The sequence below is a fragment of the Nymphaea colorata genome, chromosome 8 (assembly GCF_008831285.2).
Source record: "Nymphaea colorata isolate Beijing-Zhang1983 chromosome 8, ASM883128v2, whole genome shotgun sequence".
Taxonomy (NCBI): Eukaryota; Viridiplantae; Streptophyta; class Magnoliopsida; order Nymphaeales; family Nymphaeaceae; genus Nymphaea; species Nymphaea colorata.
Genome location: NC_045145.1, coordinates 15,264,562 through 15,279,979, shown reverse-complemented (window position 1 = coordinate 15,279,979; position 15,418 = coordinate 15,264,562). Strand labels below are relative to the sequence as shown.

Below are 15,418 nucleotides of genomic sequence, written 5' to 3'. Positions count from 1 at the left end.
TCTTTTTAGCACGAGGGAAAGCATTTTACAAGTTTCAACAAATATTTTACACGTTTATTATACATTAAGAGTAACAGTTTGTTACTGTTCCATGCTTCTGCTACAAAGTTTAGGGTAAAATTTATGAAAAAGAACAGATGTTGGTTGTCTGAGAAGAGAAGAGATTTATCCACTTGTATGTGGATAAGTCTTAGGACGTCAACAAAGGTAAAAGAAAGCAGAGGCTTTCATACCCAAACTGCTTCACTTGGTTGGAGATCCACCTAACCCAACTTAAGAATCCACCTGTTCTACGGTTGGGCCGTAATGCAACAATTATTATATTTGGCCATCTGTCACTTTGCTACAGAAATCACTTTTCAAATTCACATGAGAAGCAAACGAATGAGTCTATACCTTCAAATTGGAGTTCATTATCTCCTCGACTTTCATGTATGTACGTATGTGTATATGTATGTGTCAATCAATTCTAGAAAAACTAACTCGAGATTTTATCAGCTTGTGAATCATTACCAAAATTGATCAGAGAATCCATAAAACAATTCACAGGGTTTTAATGTTGCCAGATCAATTTATAATGGGCAAGGGATGGAACCAGATATTTTTTACGAGAAGGGCTGGAATACAGTTTCAAAATTTTAACAAGGGCTAAAATACAATTTTTCAAAAAATTATATACGTTAAATGATTTTTTTTTTTTTTTTTTGGTGGAGGGGGAAAGGGGGGTGGGTGGGTAGTGGTGGGGCACCTTGGCCCCTGCGCCCCCACTGGCTCTTGCCCCTCTAATTGGCCATCATCTTGATAGGAACCATTACAAAGAAGGAGATTGATACATAATTTATGGAATTCATAACACATGCTGGTATTATTCGAGTCATGAAGCCGATCAATCTGGATCGAACCTGAATTTGGAAGAGAAAGAGGAGAGAGTTGGGGACTCTTTAAAGTCCCATGTCTTGACTCCCCCGTATGAGCCACCATGTTTACCCCAATCTCCTAAAGAAAAAAACAGGAACTTGCTGCAGGAGTGAAAGTGGCTCTGTTCCTATATATATATATATATATATATATATATATATATATATATATATATATATATATATATATATAGAGAGAGAGAGAGAGAGAGAGAGAGAGAGAGAGAAAACAAGAATATTCAAAATTGAGAATCAACAAAGTTGGAGCAGGGCCAATGACATATGGGCAGGTACTAAGAAGTTAACTGGAAAGCATTTACAAAGTGAATTGAAAATTTTAAACAATGGTGGCATATGAAGTTTTTTGTTTATTCTATTAAAAATATGGCAACTACGGTGGTGGTAATATAGAAACTACAGTTTTCTCAGGTATTTAGGCACGCCCATTTCTTTACAAAAAGTTTAATTTCATATGCTCTTCAATCACCTCGGGAGGCTCCTTCTTATAATTGTGAACGACTCTTACTGCACTTTGTTCTCCAGTTCTGACACATACACACAAATATATATAATGTATGTTTGTGTGTATATAAGAGCCTGAACAGGTGTACCTTGGGCAGAACCTACAAAAGTTTTGTTTCTTTAATTCATTTAACCATTTAAATTTATTTAATGAAAAATATGTTAAAACTGATTACTTTCGTTCATTTTGAGGAAATTAAGGTAAGACTGGTTAAAAACAGTGTATCATTTTGGTGTACCAAAAGCAGACCTAGTATCGTACTTTCACTTTCAACTGAACGCTAGAATGAAATACTTTATGAAAAGTAATGCCAAAGTGAACTCATAATCACTGGTATGCCAATTAAATTTTTGGAAAACATAAAAAATTATTTAGAAAAAGTTTTTGGTACCATTTTTTTCTAGGTTTTATGCCAAGGACATAATTTAACCACGATGGCAGAAAGTTTTCGTTTGAATTTTTTTTTTTTTTTTTTTTTTTTATAGAACTACCAACATTGCGCACACACAAAAAGGAAAAAAGAAAAAAAGAAAAAAAATAAGATACAGACCAATTTGAACATGGTCTATGGTCTAAGAATGGACCACTTCTAAAAAGTTATCGGTGGAGGAGATTTTCCATATTTAATCTTATCCCTCCCCATTAATTAAACTTGCTTCGTGTATATCGCCCTGCTTTCATGCCATGTGTTAAAGTGTTTTGCGTTTAGTTTAGAAACTCAACATTGAACGTATGTTGATTCAACGGTAGAGTTGCAACACGCAACAACAACAACATTGTAGAGTAAGAATATCATCAGCTCATTCATAAACGGATAAAAAGAAGGATACCATACGTCAACCGATCGAAATTAGACTTTGAATCTGATCCCCTTTCTACAATATTCAATTTGGCGATGCGAATGAAAGAAAATCTCATACAATAACTCAAATCAGCTTTTCATATTCACAATCCAAATAAAAACCGAAACCAACTTTTATTTTCATATCCCAATTCAAATCTGACTTTTAAATATGCATTAGATACCAAAAAAAGTTATGATATGTGGTTCTTGGATACCGGTCTGATATTTATTCAAAATTAAATTTGAATCTAAGTCTGAATTCAATCTAAATTTGTATACAATCCAATTGTTACTCGGATTCCAACCTTTTTGATGCAATTCAGCAGGATGTCCAATCTAAATCCCACTTCATTAAAATACCAACAAACTAATCCATCTTACGCATAGCCAAGCCTTCATGCTTTAGTATTTAGATCAATACAGGGGGCGCCTCTCCTTAGCATAATCTGGCAATTTGGTTCACCTAACCCTAATCCGCCATTAAAAGAAAAATAAAAAACATGGGAATGCTTAAGAACCATCATTGTGGCATTAAAAATCAACATAATATTTTATTGGATTCACAATGATCATGTGAGCCCTCATTGTGGGCTCCTCTTTCTCTCCCCCATATGGTCCTCCTTATCCACAACTTTCATATTTTATTATTAGTTTATCATGCCTGCCTGTGATATAATTAATCTCCATCGAATATGAATAGTGCCAATTACATTATCAAAAGTTTTTTTTTTTTTTTTTTTTCTTCTGCATGGTGCAGTGAATGGTGTGGTGGGGTGTGGGGTTTAATATAATGCAGTTGACCACACACCCCCATCTTTCAATTCCCTATGCAAATTTTTTTATTTTTATTTTTTCTCAAATGCTTCGTTTTCACCTCAGTGTGAAGGTGCATGCTTCCTGTCCTTTTCTTATCTTCTCATCTTTTATCTTTTTTTGCATTTGGGGAGACAAAGAAATGGAAACTCAATTCTCTTAATTCTGTCAATGCTTAAACAAGGTGGACATAATAAGACATTGTCATATGAATTAATTACAAGATAGTCCTCTTGCCCATCTTAGCACGGTTGGCTTTCTCTTCTCTGGTTGCATGCAATAATGCTTCTTAATACGCTGGTAATTATGTCCCTCCTAATCGATTGAGTTATCAAAATCTTGATGATGGTAGAAAGCTAGTCCCTAGTTCGATTCTCATATGCATCAACTTCCTACAAACAAAACAAATGTAGGCAGTGAAAGTGGAGGTATTAGTCATGTTAAAACCTGGGGATGTCAATATACCTTATTTAGATTCTCCAGAAAAAAAGAATTTGTTATCCGATAAGAATATAGATTGAATTCGGATATGGATTCAAGTTCAGATTTGGGTTGAAATTCAGATTGAATGTGGTTTTCAATAAATATCGTATTGTATATAATTTTTTAACTAAATTTAAATGTAAATAAATAAACATCTGAAAAAACTGATATACGTCTAATTCCAATCTGATTTGTTGAGGGGGGACATAGATATACACGAGCACAGGAAATACAAAGCGTGGCATCGCCCAGAGGGTAAAAAAGTCATTTCCAATGAAAAGGATATCTTTCCACCCTCGCCTCGGCACGAGTTGACTGACTCGTCCCGCTCGGTTTGCTCGACACGCGTCCCGATCTCAGTAGCTTAGTTGGCGCATCTTACGGCGTCGCGAGATTTTTGCGTGACGTGTCAAAATCCGCGACCCTCCCGCTTTTCACCGGTTTGGTGGGCCCCACAGACTGACGGGAGGATGAAAGGCACCAACCACCGATGGCACCCTCGGGGCCCCACTCGATGTCCAGCGTGGCATAACCCTCACACGTCATCGCTCAAAACAAAAAAAATCTACCTGTGCTGAGCTGTCTCTACGGGGGTCGTCCTCCTGCGCAATTTACCAACGTGCCCCCACACTTTTCCCTTTTAACCGAAAGAGCCCGAACCCTGGTCGCGAATCCTTGCTGCCACGCCATGAACGTTTCGCGCTTGTATAAATCCAAAAAAACTGTTGTCACGTATGAAGTCACTCAAGGAAATCCATTGCGTCAAATGAATATGATTGAATGTGAAATCTTGCAATAAAATTATAAAAAAAAAAAAAACATACGTTTATGAACTTGATACGCAGCACCATTTAAGTTACTAATTCTTTTTTCATCCAACTCCTGTTTTTTATCTTAAATTTCTGTGTCAGTCTTTTTTTCTTCGTTGTGCATAAACTGGCAATGCCTTCAAGTTGAAGTTGATTATGAATAAAAACTCGACGTACCATCTTAGTTGTCATATTAATATAGTAGGGAGGTATGCCTAACTCCAGCTTGTTCATAAAAATAAGTAGCTTCAAAACAAATGATATAAGTTTCCGATCCCTTTTGTGAGTTGACAAGCTGGGTTGGTAGAGTGTTTCAATTGAATATGGTTATTTTTTCAAAAAAAAAAAAAAGGAAATTAAAAGGTGGCCCATAAGTAACCTGTCTCCCGTTCGAACCCCAAGTTTCGCTCAGCAAAAGGTGCGAAACACCCAAATTAAAGGGTGCCCAGGCCGCGTGATCACGTGGGTTCGGAAGTAGTCTTGGACTCTAACACAGCATCTGTCCCAATAGCATTGATTGAAAGCAACTGGTTTGAACAAATTCTATGCATTTCAACAAGGCTGAGTGAGCTAAGGGTCTTGGCTTTCTCTTCTTCAGTACGCTCGATCTGGCCCATTAAGTGGTCCTTGTCTTTAATGAAAGATTCCTCGTCATAAGAAAAAATTAACTGGCGAAAGGCCCATTGAGTCGTCGCCAGTGGGCCTTAGATTCGAATCGAGTGGTCAGCCCTGACTTTGCTTCCTCAATACAGTTGAAACATTTTGTATTTCATTATTACTTGAGTTTGTGGTGACGAAAATGAGTTGAATACAATGTACTTGTTGGCACAATTTTTATAATCTTCTCAGACGTTTTCCATCTCGTATTTTTTATATTTCGTATAATTCAAACCAGGATATATATATATATATATATATATTTGTACAAATCCTTGACTTTTATTGTGATATTTACACAACTCGATAACCATTCAATATCTCATCGCCATCTTCCATTTAAGACGTGAAAGAAAAAGTACAAACTCATCATATGCAGACAGTGTTCGTTCTTCTTGGGCTGCCTTACCATATTCTTGCACGATTTTGGAAAACTTAATGCTTCCATTTCAAAGAGCGCGATATGGCAAAGGAATTGAAACTTTAGGTCTTTTCCGGCGATCCTATCACCCCGACCAACAGACGCGTTAACTTAACAGGTGGATTAAAACCTTCGATTTAAAAAGTTAAGTGGCTAATTCTGTATTTAAAGGCATCTCGCTTAACATGGTCAAATTAAACGATATTTATTTCCAAGAACAGCACGAGATTGACGAATGGAAGCGATATTTTTCACAATTGCCGACGCCAAGGCAATCCTGTAATTAAAGGAGGAAGAAAGGGTTGAGATGGGGGAAGCATTCGGATGAGGCCGAGCGTGGAGTACGGAACGGATAGTAGAAACGGGTCGCGGGGCATTGAGCTTTTCGGGTCGGCCAGTAGGAGGGAAACACGTCATCGGAAGCATATGGTGGCCAGCTGAGCTCGGTGAAGTCAGTGGCAGTGGGGGCCCACAAACGGCGCAGCATTCATTGCCGCCTTCTTCCGACGGCCATGACGCTTCCGGCTGGGGGCGCGTCTGCTTGCTTTTCTCTGGCCCTCGGTCGGGTGGGGTGGGGGATAAACATAAACGTTGCCTTCGGAAAAAGTTTTTTAAAAACAGCGGAAAAGAATTAAAAATAACTTAAAAATTATCTGGATAATTGTTATTTTAATGAAGGCTAGGTATAAATATGAAAGTGAAGAAAGTAAAAGGAGTCAAGAAAAAAGTAGGGTTTTCCGGTGTCGAGTTGAGGGAGAGAGAGTTGGGTGTTGACCTGATTTTCGTCTGGAGTCGGAGATATCGTTGTCTGGAAAGGTAAATGGTTTCTAGTTGGCTTTTTCTTCTTTCTTTCATCTTCAGTTGTGAGATTGCTTTCAGTTTGTGATTTCCATTTCTTGTTTCCTTCCTCTTCTTCTCTCGTTGGTTCCGGCTTGGTGTCTGTGGGGGTTGGATTATCCATCCCTCTTTCTCTCTGAAGCTGGTTTGAATCAGGTGTGCCAGATCACTCTTTTCGTGCCTTCTTCTTATATAAGAAGGGTAGTGGAACCATTTTTGCTTTCTCTGTTTTTTTCGGCTGCCGAATGATTCCGTTGGTCGGGATTGGTCGCTGCGACTCCTCCTGAGTTTTTGATTCGGATTTTGTTCTTAATGGGCTCCTGGTATGCCTTTCTGTGGGGGAATCTGGTTCAGGTGTTTTACTGTTTCAGTTAATAAATGAGATTGCGTGACCCATTAGTTTTTTCTTCAGTTTTTTTTCATCTCTGAATGAGATGGAACTGGAACGCCCTCATCATAGATGTAAAGCTTTCTTTTGCGTTATGACCAGCAGATCGTCTACCTTTGAGATAACGGTTCGTACGTTCGTTATGAGTCATCGTCTTGTTTTGTTTGTGTTGAGTACTTCACAATATTCAGAGTATTGAGGATCTTTGTTTTGCCTGTACAGTAGGGAACCTGTTAGTCCTTTTGCTTTTCCAGTTACCTCTGGTGGATCTGCGGACATATTTCGTGCGTTGCCGTCTCTGAGTTGGGATTTTGCCGTCTTCCTAATTTCTGAAGATGGTGATTTACTGGTTCATATCGACTATCATTGCTTTCCTAACCTTTATGAGAATATATATTCTCAATCCGGTGTTTTTTTTTTTTTTTTTTTGCGAAATTTCGTCGTTTTCTAATACCACGAGACACAGAGTCATAGAGATATCGCTTTTCACTTGTGTTTTAAATTTTCAAACTTTCATTCTTGAGGATTCAGATCATATCTGGAGATCATTTAATGTTATCCATGTTTCTATGCTACTTAATTCTAGGGTACATAAATTAATCCAATCGGTGGTGCCTCACTCAGCCTGGAGTTCCAGTTAATGGAATTTGAGTTGCTTTATCCCAAGAGGAAGTCAGTGGAGGCAACCAGATTTGAGAATCCTTCTTGCTACGCTGCACATCGAGGTTTACAAGTTGACAGTGGGTCTGAGCTTTATGGAGCACTTGTGCTTCTTCAACATGTGAGAACGTATGTCGATTTTTGTGATAATTTAACTTTGGGGTGTGCTTGTGCCATCACGTTGTGGATGCCTTGAAGATCACAGCGGATAATTTGTTCTACAATTTGTTAGAGGAGATCCAATTTTTTATCGAAGTATCCTATTGGAATTTATTGTGATTGGTGATCATTCCTATTATCCAGTTGAACATGGTATCTAGATCATATTCAAACCTTTTGGAACTTGCTTCTGGGGATTCTCCATCATTTGGCCGTGTGGGTAGAAGAATTCCCAGAGTAATGACAGTTGCTGGAATTATGTCTGACATAGATGATGATGCATGCAATAGCGTGAGTTCTGATCCTCCTTCATCCATAGTCCAGGAACGTATAATCATTGTTGCAAATATGCTGCCCATACGAGCACGAAGAGCACTGGACAACAAAGGATGGAATTTTAGTTTGGATAAAGATTCCCTTCTTTTGCAGCTGAAAGATGGCCTGGGGGAGGATGCTGAGGTCATTTATGTTGGTTGTCTTAAGGAGGATATTCCTATCAGTGAACAAGATGAGGTCTCTCAGTACCTGCTGGAGACTTTTAAATGTGTTGCTGCTTTCATTTCACCTGATCTTTTCAGCAGGTTCTATCATGGTTTCTGCAAGCAACAACTTTGGCCTCTGTTTCACTACATGCTTCCTCTTTCACCTGATCTTGGGGGTCGATTTGATCGCTCTTTGTGGCAGGCGTATGTCTCTGTTAATAAGATATTTGCAGATAAAATTCTGGAAGTCATAAATCCAGAGGATGATTTTGTCTGGGTGCATGATTATCATTTGATGGTGTTGCCCACATTTCTAAGGAAGAGATTCAACCGTGTAAAACTTGGTTTCTTTCTCCACAGCCCTTTTCCATCTTCAGAAATTTATAGAACTCTGCCTGTTCGGGAAGAGATTCTCAGAGCCCTCCTAAATTCTGATTTGATTGGATTTCACACGTTTGATTATGCTAGGCATTTCCTTTCTTGTTGTGGAAGAATGCTTGGCCTTTCTTATGAGTCAAAGCGGGGCTATATTGGACTTGAATACTATGGACGCACTGTGAGCATCAAGATTCTCCCAGTGGGCATTCACATGGGCCAGCTTCAATCGGTGCTTAGTCTTCCAGAGACTGAAGCTAAAGTGTCTGAGCTTGTGGAACAGTTCCGCCACAGAACCATGTTACTTGGTGTGGATGACATGGATATATTTAAGGGCATAAGCCTCAAGCTTCTGGCAATGGAGCAGTTGCTTATCCAGCATCCAGAGTGCAGAGGCAAGGTGGTCTTGGTACAGATTGCTAATCCTGCTAGGGGCCGAGGGAAGGATGTAAAGGAAGTGCAGACAGAGACTTTCACAACGGCAAAGAGAATCAACGAGAACTTTGGAAGGCCTGGATATGAGCCTGTGGTGCTGATTGATAAACCTCTTCAGTTCTATGAGAGACTTGCATACTATGTAGTTGCTGAATGTTGTCTTGTAACAGCAGTCAGGGATGGAATGAATCTCATTCCTTACGAGTATATCATCTGTAGGCAAAGTAATGAAAGGCTGGATAAGATCTTAAGGTCAAGTCCATCAACCCCCAAAAAGAGCATGCTTGTTGTTTCTGAGTTCATTGGATGTTCTCCTTCGTTAAGTGGTGCCATTCGAGTGAACCCCTGGAACATAGATGCAGTAGCTGATGCAATGGATTCTGCTCTTGTTATGGCTGAAGCAGAGAAGCAGTTGAGGCATGAGAAACATTATAGATATGTAAGCACTCATGATGTTGGTTATTGGGCTCACAGTTTCCTCCAAGATTTGCAAAGAAATTGTGGAGAACATGCACGCCGCAGGTGTTGGGGTATTGGTTTTGGGTTGGGTTTCAGGGTTGTTGCACTTGATCCAAATTTCCGGAAGCTTTCAGTAGAGCACATAGTATCTGCTTATAAGCGAACGAAGAACAGAGCAATTCTTCTTGATTATGATGGCACCATGATGCCACAGGCATCAATTAATAAGACTCCCAGCCCTAATTCAATAGATATCCTAAACAGCTTATGTAGAGACCTGAGCAATTTAGTATTTCTTGTCAGTGCCAAGGACAGGACTACTCTTGGTGAATGGTTTTCTCCCTGTGAAAAGCTTGGAATTGCTGCAGAACATGGATATTTTCTAAGGTGCCTAGATTTTAATGGCTGTCTTCCTTTTGATTAGGTTTTTTTTCATCATTTTACCTAGGTTGCAGCATCTCTGTTTTAAGCGTGTAATGTCAATCTGAATATTGGTTAGTACATCGTCTGAACCTTTTGTGCATATAATGTGAACTGGACTGATATATTTGTTGTACTTGTGCATAGGTTGAAACGTGAATCAGAATGGGAAACATGCGTTCCTGTTACAGATTTTGACTGGAAGCAGATTGCAGAACCTGTGATGAAGTTGTACACTGAGACAACTGATGGTTCAACTATAGAAACCAAAGAAAGTGCTGTGGTTTGGCACTATGAGGATGCTGATCCAGATTTTGGATCATGCCAAGCTAAGGAACTTCTGGATCACCTTGAAGGTGTTCTTGCTAATGAGCCAGTTTCTGTCAAGCGTGGGCAGAACCTAGTGGAGGTTAAGCCACAGGTTAGCATAATTCTCCTCTATATCATAGTTTGTCCAGAACATTAGTTGTTGCTTCCTGAAACTGAAACTGTCCCTTGTATCTGAGAGGATCTCCGCAAGAACAGGTGCTAAGTTTACTTGGAATAAGGCTAGACACGTTTTTACTTAATCTTTTTCTTGTTATTGTGCAGGGTGTTAGCAAGGGGCTTGTGGCTGATCGCCTTCTCTCAACAATGCTACAAAGGGGCATGGTGCCAGATTTTGTTCTATGTATTGGGGATGACAGATCTGATGAAGATATGTTTGAGGTGATCTCTAAAGCCATGGTTGGTTCGACGTTGTCTCCTTCAACAGAAGTGTTTGCATGTACCGTTGGACGGAAGCCTAGTAAGGCCAAGTATTACTTGGATGATACTACAGAGATTGTGAGAATGCTTCAGAGCCTTGCTTCAGTTTCAGACCAAGGGCCCAGAATTTCCCCTTCATAACACACCCTTAATCACAAGCCAGCAGGAAGGGATAACTCCCTCATCTTTGATGCTTGTCCAGGGAGTTTCGATTTTGAAAGACGATTGGCACAAGAATCTTGTTAGGCTTTTACCTTCATTGACAAGCATTTGGTTTAGATGAGCCATCGTGGATGAGCTTCAATTGGCTTCAAAGGTTACTCTGCTGTTGCGCGGGGAAAATTTTGGTTTGCATGGTGCGCCTTGATATTTTACAGTTACATTTTGGATGCTGTAAACAGGATCTCGATGTCACTCACGGCACATCTATTGTGATGTAAATTATGTACTTTTCCTAGGAAGGTTTTGGTGTCTTTGTACTTTACTGATAGTCGGATACATATTTTCTCCTTTTTGTAGCTTGATCAGTTTCTCAAAAGTATTATAGAAAAGCTTGCAAGCATAGTTGTTTCAGTGGAACTTCCCTTATATTGGATGTTGACATGGACTTTATTACAGCTTTATACGAGGGGAAATTTGAGCCGCTACTCTTGTGATTTGTCATGAATGGCGTCACTGCTGTTTTCTGAGTCGTACATTTGGATGCTATTGCTTCCATTTCCATTATAGACTAATCTGTTTGTGAGTGATTGTGTCGTAATTGGGTTTGACACGGCGTTTTCGCCACATTACTTTGTATTTTGTATCTTCGAGTCCCTTTCTGTCTCGCTAATCGTTTTTAATGGTTCTTCTGCGTTACTACCTTCTCCAGCACGTTGCATTTTTTTTTTCTCTTGGACTTTAATGTTCAGATCCCCTGGAAGCCATCCCTTCAGTGGTTTGGCGTTGTACAGGGAGATCTTGACTGGCTTTTGACTGGAATATTTTTGATCCAGTGAGGAGGTGAGTATTTTCCCAAGGTGAATCTGCCGGGTTCTTCATGGTAAATTCAACATTCGATTATCGGAGTTAATTCAATCTTGAACTGTTTTGGTGATGCGAAGAGCGGCTACAATTCGTTGAACTTTGTCTGTCTGACGCCGTATTTGGAATAATCTGTTGGTGGTGGGTCAGAGTGGATTCTATCTCTGATTTTTTTTTTTCTTGGGGGTTCTCCATCTGCCCATTATCTCATCCTACAGGTGTTAATTCTATGAACTTCTCACAGGTCACAACATCGTCAGTTGCCTGTCCCAACTCCATGTGGCTCTTCAAGCATCTTAGGGCTGCTTCTGAGTTCTTTTTAAGGCGCAAGTCTGCAAGAGGAGCCTGAGCCTATGCCAAGTGCAACAAGTCACATCTCACTTGTTTGGTTTTGTCAGCGCGTGGGTTCGGTGTCTCAGGAACTTCCAGTAACTTTGGTCCAAGTTATTTTCAAGTTGGATTTGTTTCAGAAATCAGGTTCTGTTTCTACATGGCTTGGTGCCGCTCTTAGTGAAAGGGGTCCAACTCTCTTGTTGATGGCCGGTTTGTTCTGTTCTTCTACGGGCGTGGACAGAAGCTCGCCACCTCCTCGCTATCCTTTTATCTGCAGCGATGTGCAGCATCCTGACTTGAGACCTCTGTTCGATTGGAGTTTAATTTCCAAGAGTTACCCATGTTTTCCTGTATCTTTCTAGTTGGCAATTCTCTTAACTGAATTAGCTCTACCCTTTGGGGATAGAGATGACGCAACAGGAAGAGTTGGGGCATTTTGAAAGTTAGTCTACGTCACGCTTCACATAATGTTGCTATAGTATGCACGGTGAAACTGTATCCTGACTTCTCATCTCTTTCTCTCTCTGCATCTGCACTTTCTCTCTCTCTTTCCCTCTCTTAAATTCATTCGAGCTCATCTTTATTGTGCTTTCATGTCAGTCGTACTCATCGAAAAGGATAAGTCACGACACATTTGATTTGGCGGAAAAGCTTCGTGACCCCATCTTCTTTTTGGAGATAAGGACGTTCTTTTTCCTTTTCTGGCCTGATCAATAGCGACGGATCTCGTTTTCAATAAAAATGTTGGCCAATGAGAATCTCTTCGTTAAATTCCGGTTTCGTCAAAAACTTTATGGAAAGAAAGTCCGAAAATATATTCCGTCTGAGTGTTTTTCTCGGGGACATTTCGGAAAAAGAATTCCACTTTTATAAGAATGCACATACGAATACGAAAGTAATGCACATGCGAATATGAAAGTAGTGGTGATGAGAAGTTAAGATGATGAGTTAAGACCAAGTTTCTGAAGGGGTGCTTGATTACTCTGGATTTGAAATCCAGATCTGATGTGAATATGGCGTGGTATGTTTTTATTGATGTGACAAAAGGTTCATGATTCATCAAAGTATTATATTTAAGATCCTTATTTTACTTCTTTGCATTAAGAAAAGATTGGATTTAAGATCAGAGAGGGCAAAAGAAGATTTCAAATTTAAGGCTATCAAAAAACTCTTAATATATTTAAATGATCCAAATCCCAAACACGTTCATATTCCTTAGTGGAAGTATGAAAATCCGAAAGAAATTTCTTTTTTCTTTTTCAATGATGTTAGCTTTGCAATATAAATGTGCTTTGTTAAATTGCGTTCTTCTCAGCGTCAGTTTGCAAGTATATATATGAGTGCACAGACGTGTAACCGTGACACATAAGCACATCTGCACAAGGATAGAACGTGGTGGGCTGGGAGTGGACATGGCCCTTTATCCTCTAAAATTTTAAAAAGTAAAACTTGCACGTTGATGTTTTCGTTTTCAATATATATATATATATATATATATATATATATATATATATATATATATAATACAAGATTTCAATCTTACCAAACATTAAATTTATAGCTAAATAATAGTTGAGTACATTGACATTAGTAATGGTTTAAGGTGCAAAAACAGTTTATGATGAATTTATTGATGATTTATTATTTTTTTAGTGATGAATTTTTGAATTTAACCATCTCACAATTATCCGCCATGGAAGCATTGACTTTTCTATATAGTTTCTGGAATGTTCAGTCCCCCCTAAAAACAAAACCTGAATCGTTATGATGGACTTGGGGATGACGCTCTGCATTTCTGGTCGAACACACACTTCATACCTCTTTTTTTGTTTGGTTCCTTTCCATTTTGTCATCAATGGTTGATTTTTTTTCAAATTTTTTGCCGTTTCCTTTTGGTTTTATAGTGCGCCATTTTTGAGCCTTTAAGTCTTTCTGAGGAGCAATCGAACTGTTGGCAGTCCAACGTGTAATCAGCTGGATCTATTCGGATTGGTAGGGCGTGTGAATGGTGAAAGCGCAGAAGCAACCTGTCGAGTTTAGCCGAATCTGAACCACAAGCACGGTGATCACGATTCAGCAGTACCTTCAGCCATTGATCGACTGATCAAGCTTTCTTGACATTCTTTTTTGTTATGTAGTAATAAAAAGAATACAGATTTCTACCAGGCGGAACGCCAACCTGAAACGATTGTCAGCTAGAAATTTAAGATGGGCTCGCCAGCTAAATAATGAAAATTACTAGCAGTAGAGATCAAATTTAACAGGAAGTAAATAGAAAAAGGTTGCAGAAACCCACCAACCTATTCACAAGCAATTTATAAGTCCTAGCCTTATCATATAGAATATGGGTACAACCAGGAGCAAGTCATGAATTAGAAAGGAAGGAAAGCATGGGCAGACAGGCCTGTTGATAACTAGCGTGATGAGCATTCAGACCAACTTAATGGCCGAGTGAGCCAATTAAGTGACTCTATTCATCACCACGCTGGTCGGACCTGCTAGGCTTCTTAGCAGACCAGGGGGTTGCTTCCTTAATTTCTAGGAGACCTCACAGCCATCAAAGGTTCAACAGGAGCTACGTTTACTGCCTGTCCATGTCAACTCTCTGGCTCACATCGGAGCTTCAGTGAAATGACTGCATCAGATGACCGCATCAGAACATTTAGTAGCAGACTCAGGATTTTTTTTGGCTGAGAAGCACTTTCAATCACCGGCTCGGTCTAAGTATGGACTCCGGGCTTTGATGATTTCACAATGCAATTTTTGACGGGCAGCTTATAAGTAGGTCCACTGCCGAACACAAGTATTGGGAAAACCAACTGCAACTAAGAACAGCTTGGCCATTTCTCTAAGCAAGTCTGCACTGTGGGAGATTATGCCCAAGCTGTAATTGGTCATATACTATGAAAACTATTATCGTCCATCCCGCCACCGAGTGCAGCCCAAGGAGGAAGATTAGGGACTGCCCAATTAGAGTGAACAACTGTCGCTGAAACGACAGCCTGGTTCAAAAGCAAAGATGGCGAAATTTATCTGCCTAAAAGATTTGTTTGAGCAGAAGAGGGACCATAGGATGACTAAATATTTCATACACAGTCAAGTAAGCTCTCCAATATTAAATCTTGGGACAGGAAATAGTTCTTCAATGCAAATCCCACTGTTGTGTCAGAATTGAGAGCCAGAAGCTGCATTTGAGTTCGATTTTAGAAGAAAAAGATCGTCAACTCGGAAGTGAAGTGGATCCAGAAATTTTAGGTAGGGCCGATTGATCTTTTACCGATATTTCAAAGGGAGCATCTGGGCTTTGGGGTAGGCATTGAGCATTTAGTTTAATATATAAATTCGGTCGAGTCTTTGAGAATTTCAGAGGGGAGCCGCATCACTCTGCGCCCGGTTCTGGCCCTGCGAAGTGGCGTAACGTAATTGAGGAGACTGATGACGCCCGCGAACGGGCAATTACAACGAAAGGAAAAAAATATTGCAAATATATATTCAGCTTTCGGTAGTATGATGTAAACACGCCTTAAGTTTCCGGAATAGTTTCTTTTGTTAACCGTTTAAAGCAGGGGTGATTTTTTTTAATTAAAAAAGAAAAAAGAAATTTTGCGAGTCGTGCTTAAAATTTTCTTGTTA

General features: G+C 39.5%; 1 protein-coding gene across 4 annotated transcripts; it reads left to right on the top strand.

Annotated features, from left to right (window-relative positions):
* The first annotated feature begins 6,145 nt into the window (after nucleotides 1-6,145).
* Nucleotides 6,146-11,052, top strand: LOC116258653 (alpha,alpha-trehalose-phosphate synthase [UDP-forming] 6-like). 4 transcript variants are annotated; one of them, XM_031635930.2, is made up of 5 exons: nucleotides 6,182-6,283; nucleotides 6,447-6,460; nucleotides 7,279-9,649; nucleotides 9,830-10,103; nucleotides 10,274-11,052. In XM_031635930.2, exons 3-5 carry the CDS (start codon nucleotides 7,662-7,664, stop codon nucleotides 10,568-10,570), a joined length of 2,559 nt encoding a protein of 852 aa, XP_031491790.1. In that variant the 5' UTR covers nucleotides 6,182-6,283; nucleotides 6,447-6,460; nucleotides 7,279-7,661; the 3' UTR covers nucleotides 10,571-11,052. The 4 variants fall into 4 exon arrangements, with proteins under 4 accessions (XP_031491788.1, XP_031491790.1, XP_031491789.1 ...); XM_031635928.2 differs by lacking the exon at nucleotides 6,447-6,460 and having other exon boundaries at nucleotides 6,146-6,283; XM_031635929.2 differs by lacking the exon at nucleotides 6,182-6,283 and having other exon boundaries at nucleotides 6,314-6,460.
* Nucleotides 11,053-15,418: the final 4,366 nt, after the last annotated feature.

What these genes read in the sequence shown, in the direction of transcription:
- LOC116258653 (XM_031635928.2), top strand. Translation starts at nt 7,662, where the DNA reads ATGGTATCTAGATCATATTCAAACCTTTTGGAACTTGCTTCTGGGGAT. An exon ending in GAACATGGATATTTTCTAAG is followed by an intron (nt 9,650 to 9,829) that starts GTGCCTAGATTT and finishes ACTTGTGCATAG; the next exon opens with GTTGAAACGTGAATCAGAAT. An exon ending in TAGTGGAGGTTAAGCCACAG is followed by an intron (nt 10,104 to 10,273) that starts GTTAGCATAATT and finishes GTTATTGTGCAG; the next exon opens with GGTGTTAGCAAGGGGCTTGT.